This window comes from Miniopterus natalensis, chromosome 5 (genome assembly GCF_054644295.1).
Source record: "Miniopterus natalensis isolate mMinNat1 chromosome 5, mMinNat1.hap1, whole genome shotgun sequence".
NCBI lineage: Eukaryota > Metazoa > Chordata > Mammalia > Chiroptera > Miniopteridae > Miniopterus > Miniopterus natalensis.
The window spans coordinates 23,030,059-23,052,473 of record NC_142085.1 but is presented as its reverse complement, the minus strand read 5'-3'; the positions used below and the strand labels follow the sequence as shown (position 1 = coordinate 23,052,473).

Below are 22,415 nucleotides of genomic sequence, written 5' to 3'. Positions count from 1 at the left end.
GCAATGAAGCCTACACTGAGATCATTTTACACAAGACTACAACAAACATGAGAGATTGTACAAAGAAAGCTGGGGAGCCCCAGGAGCTCATCAGCTCAGAGGTGCTGGAATGCCCCCTCCATCTCTATAGGGTGGGGGTGGGCCTCTATCCAGGTGCTCTGGCATATCTGCAAGGTCATTGCAGCATGTTGCCACACTCATTACCTGAGTCCATTTTGTCCCCAAACAAGCAGGATTAACAAGCATTATATTACCTGCACTTGGCCTCCCCACCCAGAGCCTCTCCAATTGGTGGACAAGTGCCCTGGACATCTTATCTTAGCACCTGTGCGGCTCCTACTAGCCTGCCAAAACCATCTGCACACTGAACCTACAAAGAGGCCATTTCTACATAAAGCCACTTTTTCAAGACTGGAAGGAATAGCTGCTGTGTCTAATTCATATAAACAAATATGGAAAGTCAAACAAAATGAAAAACACACACACACACACACCAGAATCTCTCTCAAATAAAGGAACAAGAAAATTCCCCAGAAAAAAAAACCCTAAGGAAATGGAGGTAAGTAATTTGCCTAATAAAGAATTTTTAAAAAATGGTCATAAGAATGCTCACCAAACTTTAGTGTGGCATAGAAAAACTCAGTGAGAACTGCAACAAAGAGAAGGTGTAATAAACAGGCAGACCTGAAGAACACTACAACAGATGTAAAAAACACATTAGAAGTAATCAACAGCAGATTGCCTGATACAGAAGAAAAGATCAGTGACCTGGAATACAGACTAGTGGAAATCTACAAACCAAACAGCAAAAAGAAAAAATTTAAAAAAACAAGGACAGTGTAAGGGACCTCTGGGATGACAGCAAGTGTTCACACATTCTCATTATAAGGATCCCAGAAGGAAAAAAAAGAGAGAAAGGAACAGAAACCTTATTTAAAGAAATAATGGCTGAAAACTTTCCTAATGTGGGAAAAGACATCCAGGTCAAGGAAGGACACAGAGTTCCAAACAAGATGACCCAAATACACCCACATCAAGATATATTGTAATTAAGTGGTAAAAGTTAATGAGACAATCTTGAAGGAAACAAGAGAAAAGTGAGTTACATACAAAGGAAACCCCATACAGCTATCAGCTGATTTCTCAGCAGCAACTTTACAGGCCAGAAGGGAGTGGAAGGACATCTTTAAAATTCTGAAAGAAAGGAACCTACAGCTTAGATTAAGTTACCTAGGAAGGTTATCATTCAGATTTAAAGGAGAAAGAAAGAGTTTCTCAGACAAGCAACAACTAAAGGAGTTCATCGTCATTAAACCAGCTTTACAAGAAATACTAAAGGGTCTTCTTTAGGCAGAAAAGAAAAGGACATAACCAGAAATAACACAATACGAGAAAGAAAAAATCTAACAGGTAAAGCCCAACAGTTAATAAATATAGCCAATCAGACATTTAAAAAGCTACTATGAAGGTCAAAAGAAAAAAGTATCAAACTCCACTCAAAGTACAATAAGTAATTAGGAGATACATAACACAAAAAGATCTAAAACATGACATTAATACCATAAAGCATGGAAGGGGAATAAAAACATAGTCTTTACAGAATATATTCAAACCAAAAGCCTATCAGCTTCAACCAGAATGCCATAGATATAGAATGACATACATAAACCTCACAGTAACAACAAACCAAAAACCTACAAAAGATACACAAAGAATAAAGAGAAAGAAACTCAAACAAAACACTAAAGAAAACCATCGAACCAAAAGGGAAGAGATCAAAAGGGAAAGAAAGGAAGAGAGAAGAGAGAGAACTATAAAAACATCCAAAAAATTTTAACAAAATGGCAGTAAGTACATACATATCAATAATTACTTTAAATGTAAATGGATTAAATATCCAATAAAAAGACATAGGGTGGCTGAATGGATCAAAAAACATGGCCCCTCTCTATATGCTGCTTATAAGAGATTCACTTCAAATTGAAAGACACATACAGACTGAAAGCGAAGGGATGCAAATGAAAACAAAAAGGAAGTTGGGGTAGCAATACTCGTATCAGACAAAATAAATTTTAAAACAAAACAAGGTAAAAAAAGGCAAATAAGGACATTACATAATTATAAAGGAGTCAAGGAGAGGATATAACAATCATAAATATCTACACATTCAACAAAGAAACACCTAATGATATAAAGCAATTATTAATAGACATAAAGGAAAAAATCCATACTAATACAATAATAGTAAGAGGTTTTAATACCCCATTCACATCAATGGATAAATCATTCAGATGAAAAATTAATAAGGAAATAATGGCCTTAAATATCACATTAGAAAAGATTGACTTAATAAATATTTATAGAACATTGTATCCAAAAGCAGGATACACATTTTTTCAAGTGCACATGAAACATTCTTGAGGATAGATCACAGGCCACAAAATAAATCTCAATAAATTCAAAAAGACTGAAATTATATCAAGCATATTTTCTGACCACAATGGCATGAAACTAGAAATCAACTACAGGAAGAAAACTAGAAAAAACACACATACATGGAGGCTAAACAACATGCTACTAAACAACCAATAGATCAAAGATGAAATAAAAAACTAAAACAAAAATATAACTATTCCAAATTTATGGAATGCAGCAAAGGCAGTTCTACAAGGGAAGCTCATAGCTATAGAGGCCTACCTGGAGAAGTAACAAAAATCCCAAATAATCTAACTCGACTCCTAAAGGAACTAGAAAAAGAACATACAAAACCCAAAGTAAACAGAAGAAAGAAAACAGTTAAAATCAGAGCAGATATAAGCAAAATAGAAATTTAAAAGCCAATAGAAAAGATCAATGAAACTAAGAGCTGGTTCTTACAGAAGATAAATAAGGTTGATAAACCTTTAGCCAAACTCATGAAGAAAAAAAGAGAGTCCAAATAAATAAAATCAGAAATGAAAGAGAAGTTCCAACCAATACCCACAGAAATACAAAGAATCATTAAAGAATACTACAAACAATTATATACCAACAAATCTGACAATGTGGAAGAAATAAACTTCTACAAGCATATAACCTTCCAAGACTGAACCAAGAAGAAACACAGAATCTAAACAGACTGATTACCAGCAATAAAATTGAAGCAGTAATTTAAAAAAACTCCCAACAAATTAAAGTCCAGGAACAGACGGCTCCAAAAATGAGTTCTACCAAACAGTCAAAGAACTAATACCTATTCTTTAACTATTTCAAAAAATTGAATAGGAAGGATGGCTTCCAAACTCATTCTACAAAGCCAGCATTACCCTGATACCAAAATCAGACAAATACATTGCAAAAAAAGGAAAACAACAGGTCAATATCCTTGATGAACACAGATGCAAAAATTCTTAACCAAATATTAACAAACCTGATTTAACAACACATTAAAATACACCATGACCAAGTGAGATTCATTCCAGGAATACAAGATGGTTCATTATCTGTAAATCAACGTGATACACCACATTAATTCAACAGATGCAGAAAAATCATTTGAAAAAATTCAACATCCTTTTATGATAAAAACTCCCAACAAGTGGGTGTAGAAGGAACATATTTCAATATAATGAAGGCATATATGACAAACCCACAGCTAATACCATACTCAATGATGAAAATCTAAATACCTTTCCTCTAAGATCAGGAATAAGACAAGGATTCCTTGCCCACTATCACCCACCACTTCTATTTAACATAGTATTGAAAGTCCTAGCCCAGCAATTGGACAAGAAAAAGAAATAAAAGGCATCTAAGCCAGAAAAAAGGAAGTAAAAGTTTCATTATTTGCAGGTGACATTGTAGTCACAGTAAAGGAAACCATCAACAAAACAAAAAGTCAACCTACTGAATGAAAGAAGATATTTGCCAATGAAACATACAACAAGGCGGTCAATGTCCAAAACATATAGGGAACTCATAAAACACCAAAAAAAACAGAAACCCAATAAAAAATGTATATACAATGGAATATTGTTCAGCAATAAAAAAGAATGAAATCTTGCCATTTGTAACAATATGGATGGACCTAGAGGGTTATTATGCTAAGTGAAATAGAGAAAGACAAATACTGTATAATATCATTTATATGTGGAATCTAAAAAAACTAAACAAAACAGACCCACAGATATAGAAATCAAGCTGACAGTTGCAAAGGGGGAGAGAGGTAAGAGGATAAGAAAAGAAGAAGAAAAATAAAGGATCACACTGGTGACTTATGGAGAATATGCTTCAGGTGTGTAAGACTGGAAGCAGAGAGACCATATAGGATGCTATGGCCATAATCCAGACTCGACATAATGGTGGCTTAACCCGAATGCACTTTGGAGAAGTAATAAAATCGTCAGACTGGAGATATATTTTACAGGTAGCAACAACAAGACTTTGTTATGGAGTTGGTACAAAAAGCGAAGTTAAAAGATGTATTCAATGTTCACATGATTCTTATACAACTCAAAATATGTTTAACTTCACTTATAACTTAAAATATTCAGTTTTAAAGATGTAAAAGCTACTTATATTGGAACCAGACTACAAAAAAGAGATCCTCTCTCAAAATTTATGTTGCAATGTGTATTTAAAGAAATTTTTAACAATTACTTTTATAACACATGAGGTTTTATCCCTGAAAATTTGTTTTATCAATTCCCTATTTATGTTTTCTCATGTATAATTAAAAGTTAATGGAGTAACAGTGCTAGAGACCCAAATTTCAAAAGATTGGTAGCAATACACTAGATGTTTAATAGGTATTTGTTAAATAGAATAGTGCACAGAATCACCAAAAACCAAAGACTTCAAGCAATTCAAATGTTTTACCTAAAATACAATACTGCAAATGAAACTTTAACAACTAAAGTTATAAAAAAGTTCTAAAGCTAAGAACTAAGTATATATTTTTACATAAGATGCCCATGAAAGACTACCAGTCTCAAATAATGTCATACTAAACTATTTTTCTTCACACAGTGTGATTTTAAAAGTATAAGGTAACTTTTAATGGGCTAAAAGAAAATTCTAGTGCAATCAAAATTTAAATCATTACAACTTAATGGGTTTAGAGTTGCTGTGAAAATGGCTTGAGTATTTTTTTTTTTTTTAGCATGATTTCTTTTCCAAATCAACTAAGCTAGCATGCAAATTACTCTATGGAAATGTATGTGTGATTGTATCTGTTCCACATATCATTCTATACCCTGGGAACCTAGTGCATTCCACCCTTTAAATGCCTAGTAGTTTGAGGAAAAATCACGTATGTACAGCTTAGAAAACTGTTCTAGAATAGCATTTACCGAGAACATCAATTAAATTCTTTTATCAAAATTGGCAAAAGGCGATAATTCGATTTTCACCACTGCCAGAGTTATTTAAAAAAGTAAGTACCTGGCACAGATATAGAATCCTCTGCACACCTGTGACAACTGCTCTAATGATCTGAGGTCCAAATCACTAGACACCACCCATCGGAAGATGTACATCAGCACCTCCATTGGCAGCACTGCAAAAGAAAAGCACCCTTTCAGTGACTCTGTCATTCTACTGTCACGTTCTCAGGGCAAATACCTTTATGCATTCCTACAAGTTTATAAATCACACCTTCAGTACTGCTCACATGTACAGCACTAAGTATGTTTAACTACCCCTAAGTAATAATGGTTCCTAACATCATGACACAAATATCTGTTTTTTCAGTATAGAACAGATCTGAAGCTACTTTTACAAAGCACCCCTGTCCCTCGCAAGATCATTTTACTACCAAGATATATTAAAATAAGTATGCTAGGAAAATAGTCTACTATATATGTATGATTCGTATTTCATTTAACAGTAAAAGTTATTTTCATCTTCTTGAAAATTTCCAATTGTCCTCCTCTGAACAATCCTCCTCTGAAAAGTCCCATAATTTGTAAACATTTAACATGTGAAAATAAAAAACATTCATTTTTAAACATTCAGCCCATCTCAGGACTACTGTTCGACTTGGCTGAAATACCTGATGATACCAGTATTCCTCCAATTTTCTTAGGATTGCCCTCAACAACTCAGACACTCACCCTCTTAGATCTTAAGTGGAAAAATATGGCATCCTTGAACACCTGCATTACAAACTCTGATCTACTTCAGACTTTGAAAAGCTTATCAGTATACACAAACCATAATTATAACTAAATCTCCAATCATATTTTGAACTAGATCAGTTATCTGACCTTGTAAGTTTGGAAATCTAAAATCTAAGGTTAAAGTATTTCTCATGGATTTCTAATAAGCATAAATTCTAACCTGATATGTGAGTCTGACTGCTCTCAAGTTCGGGCTGACACAGTTTGAGCACCGACTCCTGAAATGTGAGCTGCTGCTGGAAGTAGGACAACAGGTCTGCCATCTTGCTATCATCATCGTTATCTTCAATGCTGCAAGGGTAGGGAGGTGAATACACTAAGGGCCTCAGTTTATAAACAGAAAGCTTAGAAACTGATTTTTCATAGTATTTTCAAATCTTCTTTAGAAAAAGTCATCTAAAAGCAAACTTCTGACTGCTTCTTTCTTTGATGTGGTAAAAGTTTGTCCTGCCTTGCAGAGGAGTTACCATAACAAGTCTTCTGGAGAAAAAGTTTCAGCAACTTTAACTCCCACCCAGAAAGGATCAGAATTTGGGGATACAGGTGTTAAGATTTAATTTATTAGTTTCATTGTAGAGACTTCATGTGTTAATGAAAAATATAATTTCAAATGATTTTTAAAATCTTATGTAAACATATTCAAATGACTGTAATCCATTTAATTGGATAAAAATCAAAATCTACAGATGTCATCTGAGGTATTTACTTACCAAGGGTTCCTAACAGATGTGCCTTATCACCCTGCATTTAGAGGAAAATGTGTAATTTAAAAAGTCTTAGCAGGGTCCACAAATCACCTATCAATATAAACAAACGTGTAGAGTTCTAGAAAAATATCTAGCTTTCCGTTTTTGCTAAAAGTAACCTTAAAAATGATCAGATGTATAAAAAGGCTTGGATGGATGAAGTTGGAACAAGAAGAGTTTATTATAATACAAGAAAGGGCAAGTGTGATTGAGTCTAGATGGATTCAAGAGCTACTTTACCAACATTTTACAAAAGGCAAAAAAAAAAAAGCAAAGAGATAGAGCTTATTAGATCTGATAAGAAAACACACATGTGTCTTTAAAGAACTTTCACAGCATCTGGGTTTGTATAAAAGGATTGCACAGAAAAGAAATGCTTCTTTAATGTTTTAATACAAACTTTTTTAGCAGCACTTGGAGTCTATTTATAAAACTGGCTCAGAACTGGGTCCAAATGACTCTACCCAAATTTTAAAAATCTCAGAGGAAAGGGGGGGCGGAAGAGATTAACCAAAGAACTTATATGCATAACCCATGGACACAGACGACAGTGCGGTGAAGGCCTGGGAGGGGGGAGTGGGGTGGACAGGTCAATGGGGGAATAAAAGGGGACATCTGTAATACTTTCAACAATAAAGATAAATTTAAAAAACAACACTGGGTCCAAATGACGCTACCCAAATTTTAAAAAGGCTTAGAAAAAGCCCAAATGATTCCTTTTAAGTATGATCTGCCTTACACTATTAAATCTAATTTGGTAAACAATATTATTAGCCCAAAAGTTCAAACAGGCAATTAATAAAAACTTCATTAGGATGTTTTTAATATGGCTTTCCCAAAGCTTAAGTGTTAATAATATAAGCAGTCAATAAATACTGGCAATAAGCATAAGTTATCAATAAAGGTAGCTTCTTAATTATTTCATGACAGAGGTAACATAATAGATAATGTAATATCTCATTACCAAAACTCTTTGTTTTCTAGGTGTTGTTCATTTTAAACCTGACATTCTCTCATGGGTACAGACTCCCTTCCATTATCAGCAAATTGGGCTTTTGGGGATAAAGGGATTGAGCCAAAACAATTTTATAATTGTTTTGCAAATACCTTTAAAAGTATTGACTTAAAAATATGTTCTCTTGATCTCTGTCATATAAAACCATCAATGCTACCTTCATGACTGATTCAGGAGCTGGGCCTGTACAATGAAATGGGGTTTCTTTTAGGAGTGCTTATATCCTGCACTTGTGCCTTTAAACAGTTAATGATATTCCACCTACATACCTTAAGAGAATAATAAACTAAGGCTTGTTATACTTCAGCATTTTCCTAATAAAATGAAAACCCCCCTTTTAAGTAAAAATGCATAGTTTCAAACATATACAAAAGGAGAAAGGCTAGTATAATGAAACCCTATGTACCCATCACCCAATTTTTACCATTAACACATTTCAATTGTGGCCCAATTACATTTCAACAGTTTTGACTATAAATAGGTTTCAGAAAGTTGAAATATGGCCTTTAATTTACTCCTTTCAATAATCACTGCTTTTATTTAAAAAATTCTTTCATCACCTTATTTCTGTTATGTCTAAAATGTGCATTTCTATATTTTAATCTTAATTTCCCTAATTAAAAAATTTCCATTAACTTTATAAACAAATCTTTTTACTAAAAACTATATGACTTAACAGAAAAGCACCATCTTCTTATCATGTTAAGAGTCAACAGGGCAAAGACGCTTAATTTTAACAAACTCTATGTATTACTGTCTATCAAATTATATACGCACTAGCTGTTTCCAACGCCATCACCATCTGGAGACCGGGTATAAGTAATCTTGAACTCTATATCAGGTACAAGTTGCATAGCCCTACGATAAAACTTGATGGCTAAAAGAAGAAATAAAGCTAAATTAGCTATGACCATACATGTTTGTCATTTCCTTTGATTACCCTTAACTGTGGTTTAATTTGGTAACTTTCTTTACAAACAGCCAAATTCCCTTTTTCTACATGCAACAGTAGTCAGTGAACAAACTTATTTCCAAACCTTACAACTCAGAAATAATCTTTCTTTTTTCTAAAGCTAACATGTTACAAAAACTTAAGATGTTGCATTTTGCTCGTCTTTTAGTGCTTCCCATCTTTTTCCTCAGCCTCTTATGCAGTGTGAGAAGTGATCTTATGTGGATGTTTTTCTTTGGACTTTGCAAATACAAATGTTATAGCCCCAGCAAAAACACTTTTAAGCAGATTTTTCTAAAATGTAGAGTTAAGGAAAATCAAACGCTCCCTAGTGGGTGGAATACAGAGGTTTTTTTTTAGTTTATTCTTCAAATCCAACTTCAGTCCAGCTGCCTTTTATCTAGCTAAATAACCTTGAAAACCTGTTTGTTTTTAAATAAATCTCCTGGCCAGAAGGTTCAGAGTTATAATATTTAATAATGTATTACATAGAGATATATCAATAGATGGTGGGGCTGCCAAGGCCAACTAGATGAAGTCCATTCAATTCAAAATATTCTGCCATGTTTTTTCACTCTTAGTGTACACTAAGTGGAGATAGGAATCTTAAAAACTAATGAAAACTATGGAGAGATATTAATTGGACCCTTTTAATATCTCAAAGTGAAAAATATCACTAGAAGAAATTTGCAAATAATGCAACAATTCTGAAAATGTTATTTTGGGGGCATATTCAAATGATCCAAGCACAAGAATCTTTCCTATGTCCCAATTATTAGCTTTACTATCGCAAAATAAAAGGCCAGTTTCAAGCGTAATATGGTAAATAGCCCCATCACTTTGTTTACTTATGCATTTCTATTAGCTTACTAAAAGAAACAAAGTTAAAGGGTATTCCTTTACAGATAAAATAAATTAGAACTTAGAAAACATGTTCCTCAATGTATCTTAATATTCCCCTCCCCTGAAGGAGCAGAACCTATTTTTAAATAAGTGGCAATATTTTTAAGACTTTAATAATGAAGACTACTAAAACCTAAATGTAAAAAAAAGTCATTTTACTCATTCTATCAATATGATGTTTTCCAGCAATATTTTTTTTGGAAGGAGACAGGTTATATAGAAATACAATTTTTATTTTTGATATTTCAAGAACCAATTTCAAATATAGGGAGACTGATATTCTATACCAAATATATTGTATTAAAAAAAAATTTCTCAGTAACAAAGAGTTGTTATTCATAAATGTCATGATAATATGATCCAGGGCCCTGAGCTTTTACCTTCATAGAGAGCTCCATTTTGTTCTTCTTCTACTGCTTTTAGGAAGAGTTCTCGAGCCTATAAAAATAAACAGTGAAAAAAATTTTTTAAATTGGTATTAAAAATGAGTATGAATAGCAGAGGACAGCCTTCTCAACAATGGTGCTAGAACAACTGAACATCCATAGGCAAAATAATGAACCTCAACCTAAACCTCACATCTTACAAAAAAATTAACTTGATAAAACCACACTGAGGTATCACTTCACACCTGTCACAATGGCTGCCATCAATAAATCAACAAACAACTTGTGCTGGTGAGGATGGGAGAAAGGGGAACCCCAGCACACTGCTGGTGGGAACACAGGCTGGTGCAGCCACTATGGAAAACAGTATGGAAGTTCCTCAAAAAATTAAAAACGGAGCTGCCTTTTCACCCAGTGATCTCACTTCTAGGAATATATCCTAAGAATCCTGAAACACTAATCAGAAAGAATATATGCACCCCTATGTTTATAGCAGCACAGTTAACAATAGCTAAGATCTGGAAACAGCCCAAGTGCCCATCAGTAGATGAGTGGATAAAAAAGCTGTGGGACATTTACAACCATGGAATACTATGCAGCTATAAAGAAGAAGGATCTTATACCCTTTGGGACAGTATGGATGGACCTGGAGAATATTATGCTAAGTGAAATAAGCCAGGCAGAGAAAGACAAACATCCCATGATCTCGCTTATATGTGGAATCTAAAGAACTTAATAAACTGATGAACGGAATAGATTCAATGACACTGGAAGCATAGATCAAAATGACGAATGTCAGAGGGATGGAGGGGGCGGATGGGTGGAGGGGGAGAGATTAACCAAAGAATTTATATGCATATATGCACAACCCAAGAAGACGGACAATGGTGGGAAGAGGGACTGGGGAGGGGTGTGGGATGGGGTGAAACGGGTCATTGGAGAGAAAAACGGACATCTGTAATATTTTAAACAAAAATAAACAACAACAAAAAATTAACTTGAACATGGATCATGGACTTATATGTAAAATTTTTTAAACTTTTAGGAAAAAAATGATGAAGAAAATCTTGGAGGCCTCGCAATAGGCAAAATTCTTATACTCGACACCAAAAGCACAATCCACAGAAGTTGATGAACTGGACCTCATCAAAGTTAAAAACCTGTTCTGCAAAATACCCTGTAAAGATGATGCAAAGACAAACTATAAACAAAGTATTTATACGCCACATGTTCAACAAAGGACTTGTATTTAGAATGCAAAACGAACTATTAAAACTCAACAATGAAAATACAAGCAATCTAATTAGAAAAGACAAATCAACATTCCCACAGGATATAAAGATGGAAATAGCACATGAAAAGATATTTAGCATCAGCAGACATTAGGGAAACACAAATTAAAATGACAATGAAGTATTACTGGGCACTTGTCAGAATGGCTAAAATTAAAAAGTAATGACAACACCAAGAGCTGACAAGGATGCAGAGACACCAGATCACTCACACACAGCTGAAGGGAGCATAAAATGGTGTAGATACTCTGCAAAACAGTGTGGCAGTTTCTTTTAACTGAAGATGCACTTACCTAGCAATTACACTCTTAGGCCAGAGAAATGAAAATGTATGTTCATGCAAAAACCTGCACATGAACAGTCACAGCAGCTCTACACATAATAGCCCAAAACTGGAAACAACCCAAATGTCCTTCAACTGGTGAATAGTTAAAATAAATCGGGGTACGTCCATAACATGCAATACTGTTGAGCAATAAAAAGGAACGAACTTTTGATACACACACAACTTGAATGGATCTCAAGGAATTATGCCAATCTCAAGTGTATGATTCCATTTATATAATATTTTTTAATATTAAAATTATAGAAATGGAGACCAGATCAGTGGCTGTCAGTAGTTAGGAATGGCCGGGAGGAGGGAGGGAAAAGAGAGTATAACTGTGAACATATAGCAAGAGGGAGCCTGTGGTGATAAAACAATTCTGTGTCTTGACTGTGGTGGTGGTTACATGAAGCTACACATTAATAAAATTGCACAGAACAATTTATATGCATACACACAAAACACTACTCGTAAAACTGAATAAGCCCTGTGGAGTGCATCAATGCAATGTCTATTTCCTAGTACTATACCTATGTAAGACATCACCATGGAGGGAGAATGGGAGAAGGTGCAGGAGACTTCCCTGTACCTGTGAATCTGTAATTATTTAAAAATGAAAACAAAATGGACATGGAAGTTCTTAGTTATCAAGGTAATGTCACTTATTTAATGGCAAATGGCTTCTAAACAAAACCTTGGATGTGATGGAGTACAGACGACGGCCTCTGCGGAAAAGGAAGATAATGGAAAGATGGTGCGCTGTGCCTGCCTCACGTGCGTAACAGGGAAGAAGCAAGACACAGAAAGCCACCAAACTTTCCAGTGTGAGCACTCTGAAAATGTTCCAGAATAAGGAAATGATTACTGCATCATTATAAATTTGTTCAATTTAAAATATAACAAAATACTGCATTAAGACCTTTGGAATGGTGTTAATCTTTGGATAATTTTTTTCCCTTCTGTAATAAATTCAGAGGCATCAGTCTTTTGGAGACCAAGTGAAACTCAGGGGTCTATAAATTACCAAAGTCAGTTCCATGAAGATAACGTGCCTGTAGGAAAGAAGCCCATAAGGAGTGGTGATATCATTCAAAGTACCTAGAAGAAGTAGTGAGGGATGGACAAATTGGTGTATCTGTACAAGTTTTTCAAGTGCAATGTCCATAATACTTAACTTTTCTTCTTTTGCCAGTTCTTGCTTTCCTTTGGCATCCACCGCTTTCAGAAAAGAGCCTCTTGCTGCTCTACTAGATCGAGTTTCTGAATTGCCAGGGCCTACACCTGGGGCAAGTTCAAACATCCACTGAGCTCGGAACATCTGGAGTTGTGCCTAGGGGAGAAAGTATTTTAGGACTCATCTAGAAAGTGTAGCTCAATTTGGGAATAATTTGTCAGAATATATATATTCTAAGACCAGAAAACACTTTAAAAAAAAAAAAGTTTTTATTTATTTCAGAGAGAAGAAGAGAGAGGGAGACACAGAAACATCAATGATGAGAGAGAATCATCGATTGGCTGCCTCCTGCAGGCCCCCTACTGGGGATCAAGCCCAAAATCTCCACAGGTGCCGAAAGGGAATCGAACCGTGATCTCCAGGTTCATGGGTCGACGCTCAACCACCGAGCAACACTCAAATTACTAAGTTAATACCATTAAATACATATTCTAAAACAATTTTCTGCTTAAAACTTTAAAGAAATCATGAAAATTTGCCTAAAATAAGATTGTTTATACAGGAAAAGTCTAATGGTATGGGAAAACCAAATTTTAATTAGAATAAAAAATATAAGCCATCACTTAGGAACTGAACTTAGATGCTTGAAAAGTGTTTGAAAAAAAAAATCTGTTTCCTTGGAATACACCATTTAGCAGATGTTAAGAGTGCTGCTAAAAATTCTATATGCAAGCCTCAAGTATCTGTTAACATTTCTCTTTTTTAAAAAGAAAATATTTTTTCTAATACACACCACTGAATTTTTTAAAAATACAGGGCAACTGAAGTCCCCTGTGTGGTGAACTGTGCTGTGCTTTATCCCCCTTCAGGAATAAAGCACTGACTGCCCCAACTGCTGGGACAGCAAATGAAAAACAGCCCTCAGTTGTCAGCCCTTTTGGGGTATTGCCTCAGCAAGATTATATTCCCTTCCCAGGTGATTCCTATCCAATGATACATTAATGAAAGTAATCAGTGGCTGAAAAAGCCAGGCTCTCAGAGGCTATTCCATCCTCAGAACTTCCACAGGAATAACTAAGGTGGTCCATCACGACTGCATAGCACCTCAACTCCCCTCAACTCGGCTTCCCTCCCTCTCTTCAAGGTGACAAAACAGTTCTATACCTTGATCGTGTGTTGATCCCAAGAGCAGTGCTTTAAAAACCTCCTACATGGTACTCTCCACCTCCAAGTCTGCTTTCCACGGAACCCGACCCATGCCCCTCCTCTCAGAGAAGGCATTGCCCATAGGATTGGGTATATTAGTCCTGGCTTTTTTTTTAAAGGTATATATACACACACACATACACACTCTTTAAATATTAAAAATATTTTTAAAATATTTTTCCTCTACATTCTGTACACTGCTTTGGTTTTGGTTCCCACCTTCCTACATCTAACACATATACCTCTGACCTAAACAATCTTTAGCAGCACTCTTAATGTCTATTAGACGACGCATTCCCAATAAATATTATAGAGCTTATGAATTCAGTAAGATGCATTTTACAAATTACAATGAATATTTTTCTATTTCACTGCATAAAGATTTACCCCATCCTTTAATTACTTATTTTTGTTAATCCTCACTCAAGGAAATTTTTTCCATTGATTTTTGGAAGAGGGAGTGGAAGGGAGGGAGGGTGGAGAGAGGGAGAGGGAGAGGGAGGGGGGAGAGAGAGAGAGCGAGAGTGAGAAAGAGAGAAACATCAATGTGAGAGAGATACATTGGTTGCTTCCTGCACGTGCCCCAACCAGGGCCAGGGATGGAACCTGAAACCCAGGTATGTGCCCTTGACCAGGAATCGAGCCCTCACCCATAGGCCAACACTCTAACTACTGAGCCACACTGGCCAGGGCTACCCTGTACTTTAAAATGTCTGCAGTGCATTTCACTGCATGGATGTATCATTACTTAACACAAGTGATGGATATTAAGGTTGTATTCCATTTCTCCATATAAACAATGCTTCAATAAACATTTTTGCACATGTATATTTTCTTACTTTCCTCATTATTTCTTTAGGCTAATTTCCTGAAGTAGAACCACTGGTTCAAAGGGAATGTATGTTTCTCATTTTGACCAACACTGCTACTCTGCCTTCCAAAAAAGTTGCAGCAATTACCCTTTCACATACACTGCATGAGTGTTCTCACAGCCTGGATGGCATTGGGCATTCTTCACCAATCTGATTGTTAAAAAAACTAATTGTAGATTTAATTTGTATTTTTAAAATTATTAATGAGGCTAATTATCTTTTCAAATGTTTAATAGCCATTTATATTATTTTTTCCATTACTTGTCCTTTCATATCTTTTGTGTTCCTTTTGCTAATTTATAAGGATATCCTATATACTGAGGCTATCAATCCTCTGCCCATATGCGGTAAATAGTTTTTATAGCTGATTATTTCTCTTTTGACAGTTTTATGATGTGCTATATACAGGTTTTAAAATTTTAGGTGGTCAAATCTGTCAATCTTGTTTGAGGTGAGGGGTTTTGAGTCATGCTTTAGCCTAAGTTTGAGTACTTTAAACCCATATACGGAACTACATAGCAGCAATTACTGATACATCTTTTTACAGAAAAAGAAATCCACAACATAGTTATAATTTAAGCAATCTATAAACCCATATGAAAATACAGTTAAACTCCATGCAAATAAACCTATACATCTTTACAATTATGACCAATTGCTGCTTATGTATGGAAAGCAATGGAATATTAAATATACAATGAAGAAACATGCCTGCAGATCTGTTTCAACAGGGCTTTCATTTTCATCATCCTCTGCTCTGATCATATCAGATTGACAATCTTCCTCAGCTTCTGCCTGAGGAGGAAAAAAAACACATCAGAATCAGTTTCTCTGAAATCTGCCTCTCCTATTTAGCTCCTTGCCCAATGAAATACATAGTTGCTTTTGTCTAGATACCTTCTTTATGGTAAGTTTAATGATTCCCATCAGAAAAGCCTGATACTTTTAATTTTTTAATACTGTACAATAAACAACTTCACTGGACTCTAGTTTAAAATGTTTAGAAGAACAGCTTTGCTTTAGAAAATAACATTTAGTTGTGGTATACAGTTCAACAAATAGTTTCTGTTTCACGAATCACAAAAGGTGATGTATAATCCATCTATAGATGTCCCTTCTTTTACACATTGGCATGTTATTAATATGTGAATATGCTTTTTTCTGTTTATTAATATTTTAAATGTACCATGAAAGCTTATAAATCAAAGACATGTAATAGTGATTTTTTTTGGTAAAAAAGTCCCTTCTATTTTGTTTTACAAATCCACATTTTTATATATTGGATTAACTTAAAATGGAATAAAGCAGGGCTGGAATGACTGTGCACGGTTTGGAGCTTTATAGAAGTCTCAGATCTGTTTCCTTTCATTTTATCCTTTTGTTCTCAATAAATGTTTGCTAAACTAAACTGAACCCTACCTTCCAGTGAAGATGAAATGTTGCCTAGGTTCAGTCTGTTGGGTAACAGATTTATTAGCAAACGGGACTTGCTCAACACTTCTTGTGTTCAGTCCTATAGAAAAATGTGGCAATCAGGGAAATGACCTTGAAGGTTAGAAAAAGTAATAAAACCTATTTAATTTTCATCGTTCCAAAGATGGTTAAGTTTCATAATCGCCAATTTCAGCTGTAATTTGTTTCCAGAAAAAAAAGTTTGTATTAGCACATATCTTTGAGTACAGCAACCGGATATATACGTGCACTACTTTAGAGTGCAACATAAATAAGCCTCACTTCTTACCTTATCTCTGCCAACCAGACTTCAAGCAGAGAAGCCTTTAAGACTTGAACCACTTAGTATATGGTAAAGTACTTGGCACATTGTAAAAGCTACATCAGCAAAGAAATAAATGAGAGAGGCCAAAACTCGGAGAACTTCCAAAAAACTAGAAAATTTAAGCATTGACTACGTATTGTCAAATACACATTTCTTATTCTGAGTCTTTAAGCTGGAGCTTTCTGTACTCAGAAAATCACTGATGGGAAAATACACAATAAAGAACTCTGAATTTATAGATCCCATTGAGAAATGTATTTCTCCTCAAATAAGAGTCTGCTTTATTATTGTAAACTCTAAGTACAGCTAATTACAAGGGAATCTGAGTTCCCTAGGGTATCCTCTTATCAACAGCCTTCTCTAACTCTTGCCTAGGGGTCATACTAAACTGACTTCAAGTGCTTCCCCCCCACCCCCCCTCCAGTTCTGTGCTCCTGCATATGCTGCCGATCTGTTCGAATGACGCCTGGAATTACTGCTCCTTCCTCCTCACTTGGCTACTCCTGAGTCCTTCAAGATTCAGTTGAGGAATCATCCCAGTAAGAAGCATTTTCTGATCCTTTTAATTGCTTCTTTTTGTTTTCCCATCACACTTGTGCTTGTATCACAGCACTTAGACTTGTATTGAGATTATTTTTGTCTCTTTGCCAGAGTTAGTGCATTGGGAACAAGGATCACATCTCATTCACCTTTGTAACTTTAGAAGCCAAACACATGGCTTGACTCATAATAAAGGTCTGTGCAAGCTTCAACTGTCTCATCTCTAAAAAGCTGGTGTTGGATTTGGTTACCTCTGAGGTCCCTTTTTGTATGTGACATTCTATGTTTAAAAGTTTACCACAAACCACCTTGAAGGTGTGCTTATATTGAAGATTTAGTCCTGTACCAAAGTCTAGTACTATGCCAGGCTGATAACAGGTGCTCAAAAAAAACTGAATGTATAAAATGCCATGTAGAAATATAATGTGTATCTCAAGAATGAGGAAAGGAAACAGGAAACCTGTAATACAGACAGCATTTTTCTTCTTCTCTGAGCTCCTGTGCCATAACAGAGTTCTAATCCAGTATTACTTTGATTTTGACAGTATAACAAAAACAAGGAACTATCAATTTGGGGTTTTATCGCATTTTTCAATTCAAATACCATGTGATTAACAAGCAGGTCCTCAGGTGTCACCGAAATTTTCACTTTATTTTTCCTAACTGAATTTTACCTGAACCTCACCTTTCACTTGAGTAGCTCATATCTGCATCATTTTACTCCTGTTTAACACATGGGATTAATGAAATATAAAAAGTTAAGTGCTTAATCCTGGTCCGAGAACTACTTCTGCAGTTAGGGGTATAGTCAATTACTGCTTCTCCTATCTTCCACATTAATAAAATAAATTCTTTCAGCCATTCATTTATTCAATAAATATTTGAGTGTCTACTGTAAGTTTGGTATCCTTTCACCCTGGATTCGCGCAACCCTCGAGATGAGTTTCTCTGATGGGCAATTTATTCCAAGTCAAAGAAAGGACATCTGCATATTCCAGCCTGCAGTAGCCCCGTGGGATGTGCGCTGTCAATCTCCCGAGCTTCGCCGAGTCTCCGCATCTGCAGCACACTGCGCTCCTCGGGCCCTCACTGCTGCGAGGTGAGGCGTAACCCTGCCAGCCGCACGCCGCCAGGGCCGCCGGCGCACACCCCCTCCCGGGCGCCGCCGCGTCGCGGGGCACGCGCCTCTCGGACCCCGGCCTCTCCGCGGGCACGGCTTTGCAGAGGGGAGCAGTCAACAAGTGCCTGAGCCTCCCGACTGCAGACGCTGCGACGGCGCACCTCAATCTATGCTCAATGCTTCTGATAAAATCCCTCGAGAGGAGCGAGCCTGGTTCGACGTCCTCAGCGAGCAGAGAAGAGGCGTTTTCCGCGGCCGTCCTGCAAACCCACTCTCTTCACGTCGCCTCCCGGCTGGCGGTTCAGCGGGACGAAAGCCCGGGAGTGGTCGGGGCTGGGCCCCCTCCACTCCTCCTCAGACCCGAGGTGCCACAGTGGGTAGCAGCCGCGCTGCTCCCGCCCCTCCCCGCTCCCCCGGGGCTCCCTCCCCCAGGCCCAGCCCCTCCGGGGCCCCGCACCCCCGCCTCGCAGAATCCCCCTGCCTCCTCCGCAGGTTACCATGCTGGCGGGCCGGCCGGCCGCGGTCGAGGGGCTGTCCGCGCCCCCTCTGCACCGTCCCCCGAGGAGGTGTGCTGGGTGTCTGGGTGTCTACTTCTGCCTGTCTACTGCAGGGGGGTTTAGCAGAGTTCTCGGTCGGAGAAGCGCACCAGGCAGCGGGAGTAACTGCGGGCCCGGCGTACGGCAGCCATCTTCGCGGGATGGGGGGCCAGATCGGGGCGCGCTGGAGCCGCGGCCGGGGACACGAGGAGCCGAGAGACACCCGTTGCCAGCGGAGGCCTAAGACTGTGCGAGAACCAGAGCGTCGGCCCTACCTCCCGGAGACCCTACACGCCGCCGCAGAACTGACCCCTCCGCGGCAGAAACCTGCGCCGCCGCACCGAGCATGCGCAGTGCCCGCCGCCTGCGTGCGCCGCTCGGCTCGGAGGCTCGGCGCGCACCGCCTACCCGAGCACTAGGGGGCGTGGGCCTACTGGGTGCCCGAGGCCAGACCGGGTGTGAGGTCACCAATTTGCCGAACCCACCCCCAACTCACCCCAGTTATTCGGCTCAGTGAACACTTATGCAGACTTGAAAAACCATAATCTCAAAAATGCAACTCAAATTCAGGTTGAGACTCTATGGCAAGCAGCCCTAAGGAGCACCGAACTGGGCGCTCAGGGCTGTCCCGCGGCGACTCTGGGGGGAGTGCCCCTCCAGGAATGCAGGGAAACTGAGAAACTCCACTACATCGCAGGCTGTTGTAACGACTGAACTTTTTAAGAGCACAGGTCTGGAGGTTGAGGAAAAGATGCGTTTAGGAGAGCGGCAGGGGTAAACTCAATCACCGCAAGGAAGTTCTCACTACAGATCCCACCATGCAACGGGGGAAGGACGTGCTCGCTCCAAGGCCTTGAAACCCGAGTCCTGCCCAGACGGCGTTCCCGAGACTCTCTGGGATTTGTAGTCCGCTGCTCAGCGCAGAGCGTCTGAATCTGCACAAGGTACTCGCCCCGCCTCTTAAAGAACAAACGCCTCATTTTCACTCCCACAGGCACTTATTTATCAGGCGACATGTAATTGTCACACACTTTACATTGCTTTAAATAAGGAATTTTGCATGCTCTATGAAAACCTACAGTCATATAGCCTCTTATCTTCTTCATTCAGCAAACATTTAAGAAGTTTCTGCTTTCTATCAGGTACCGGCTACTAATAGTTATCAAGATTCCAAGACCCTACTTTCAACGAGTTCACAGAGTTTAAATCTCTTATCCATTATTTTATTCTGGAGATATTAGAATCTTGGGCAGAAATACAGAGGCAAAAAAAAAAGGGGGGGAGGAGGAGAGGGGGAAGGAAAATGGTGAGCTACAATATGGAAGCCCAACTGCTGTCTTAATATTGGGGTCCTCCCTTCCGATGGGTGTTTCTAGTTGCACCCTAAATCAGTTACCTATAAAAAGTGCCTTCATGTTTAATGGAGGACCGAAGTTTAATAGTTTTTAGTTTTTAAAAGAGACTCTAGGGCTTAGGTCTTTTAAGGATGATTTTCCTCCCAATGATCTCTTTAAAAGGATTTTGAAATTTAAATCTGGTGGAAAGATTAGATGTAAAAATTTATAATAGAATAAAATTATATGTGACTCATGAATACAAAAGATCAGTTTTGCAAATGAAGAATGAGGTATTGAAATATTTTCAGAACGCTATTTCATTAAACGTGTTGAATGCTAATTTGAGATATCTTGGTCAGTTAGCGCAGATGATTCCTATTTTTCTAGCAAATAAACAATTAAGTAATAATTAGTATTTGTAATGATAAATTGAGCACATATTTTATTAAAACGCTGTTAGGTTGCATAGCTACTAATTTTCTATATTAGATCAGCATCCACTAGACCTCTTTATAGGGTTGTATTGTCTGTAACCTGACCGGCGTGGAGCCCATCTGCCTCAGGCCAGTGTGTAGTGTGTGTGTTCTTGACTTTGTACAGGAAAGATTTCGCAAGACGAGTCCAGATGATTTTGAGAGTACATTTATTAAAGCTGAGGCCAGTGAAACAACGGAAGGACTTAGGGTAAGAGAAGCAACAGGAGAGAACCTAGGCAGGGCTGCTTTGGCTCCCTAGAAATGTTACAGGAACAAAGTGAATCAAGGCAGGGCTACTGTTAGCTCACTGGGAAGTAAAAGTCACAGTGCAGAAGTGAGCCAAGGCAGGGCTGCCTGTAGCTCACTGGAAAAGTCAGAGAAAAAGGGAGCCTTTGAAACAGGTTTGGGGGAAAGCCCAGGACGAGCTGCTGCTGTGTGCTGCTCTCTGGTTGCAAGTCTCATGGAGACTCTTAGAGTTTAGCAGAAAAAAAATTAAAAGTTCATTCTGTGCTCTAGAGCAAGCCTGCACTGGGTCTTTGTCTTGAGGGTTTTTAATCTTTCTTCTGTGGGTGAGAATCTTAGGGGAGGGTTTCAGTAGAATATTCATCAGCTTTCCAGGTGCATTTTTAATATGCTGATGCATCAAAATGATGTAGGGGAGTTTGGGGTTATTCTTTGGTTGGCTTTACTGTTTTACTTTTTTCTTGGGTCTGTCTGGCTCTAATTGGGTTTTTGTTGTTATTTATTCTCCTGACTTCATCCATACTTGGGTTTGGCTGGAACAAATGGCATTAATTGGGTCTCTGTCCTCTATCTCCCCCACCAGGGTCATTTAAGCTATGTATTCTCTGGTTAGGGAGGAGAGGTATAAACCATTTGCTCTCGAGTGTCCTTGGTTAGGGAAGATAAGGTCTTGCGAGTCACTAGCTAGTTGTAACTTGTTCAGATTCTTTGGCCTTGTTTATTTTGTCTCAGTTTCCCCATTCCACTTGCCCAGGAATTTTCCTAGCTTCTACTATCCTGCCTCAGTATTACACCATATTATATTTACAGGGTTGTAATTTTCCCCAAGGCTAGAACTACTAAGTCATTTACTAGCCTAGTGTACCCTTTTTAAAGTAGACCAGGATAGTCCCTCTATTTGCTAGGCAGACTTGTTTGGACAATTGAATTTGACTAAAATTTTAAATACTTTAAAAATCATTTTTCATGGGAGTAGCATAAAATTTGTTAGGGTCCCTCTTATTTCCCTGTCATTTCATTGATAATGATTTTCAATTTTCATTTGCCATATGGTTTGTGTGTTGTATAGGTAGATAAATGTTATACATTTACCAGATGGCTTGATGACCCTTTTCCATTTAGGACAGGAAGTCTAAGAAAGCTTGATTGTCTTGTGTCTTGGTTTCTTCAACGGGAGCAAGAGGAGAGAGAGAGTCAGGCCTCTTGTACAGACTCTTTAGGAAAAAACAACCTGCCTTCAGTTCTTAGAATTCAAAAATAAAAATAATGAGAGAAAACTGATATGGCGATGAGCTGGGGAATTTAAACTCAGAGAAAGATCCAGTGTGTAAAAGATTACTGCTTTATGAATTATAGT

The 22,415-nt window shown here is 37.8% G+C and overlaps 1 protein-coding gene across 2 annotated transcripts in view; it reads right to left on the bottom strand.

Moving 5' to 3' along the window:
- The window catches only part of FBXO9 (F-box protein 9), a 28,264-nt gene extending 9,025 nt beyond the window's left edge, over positions 1 to 19,239 (bottom strand). The window contains exons 1-7 of one of the 2 annotated variants that reach the window (XM_087817445.1): positions 18,964 to 19,239; positions 15,741 to 15,824; positions 12,954 to 13,107; positions 10,155 to 10,214; positions 8,697 to 8,796; positions 6,319 to 6,449; positions 5,422 to 5,536 (exon numbers count right to left, since the gene is read on the bottom strand). In XM_087817445.1, coding sequence (XP_087673571.1) covers positions 5,422 to 5,536; positions 6,319 to 6,449; positions 8,697 to 8,796; positions 10,155 to 10,214; positions 12,954 to 13,107; positions 15,741 to 15,824; positions 18,964 to 18,966 — 647 coding nt within the window. In that variant the 5' untranslated portion in view covers positions 18,967 to 19,239. Of the gene's footprint in view, positions 1 to 5,421; positions 5,537 to 6,318; positions 6,450 to 8,696; positions 8,797 to 10,154; positions 10,215 to 12,609; positions 12,611 to 12,952; positions 13,108 to 15,740; positions 15,825 to 18,963 lie in introns of those variants that run through there. The other variant, XM_087817446.1, reaches the window with a different exon arrangement.
- Between the last annotated feature and the right edge of the window lie 3,176 nt (positions 19,240 to 22,415).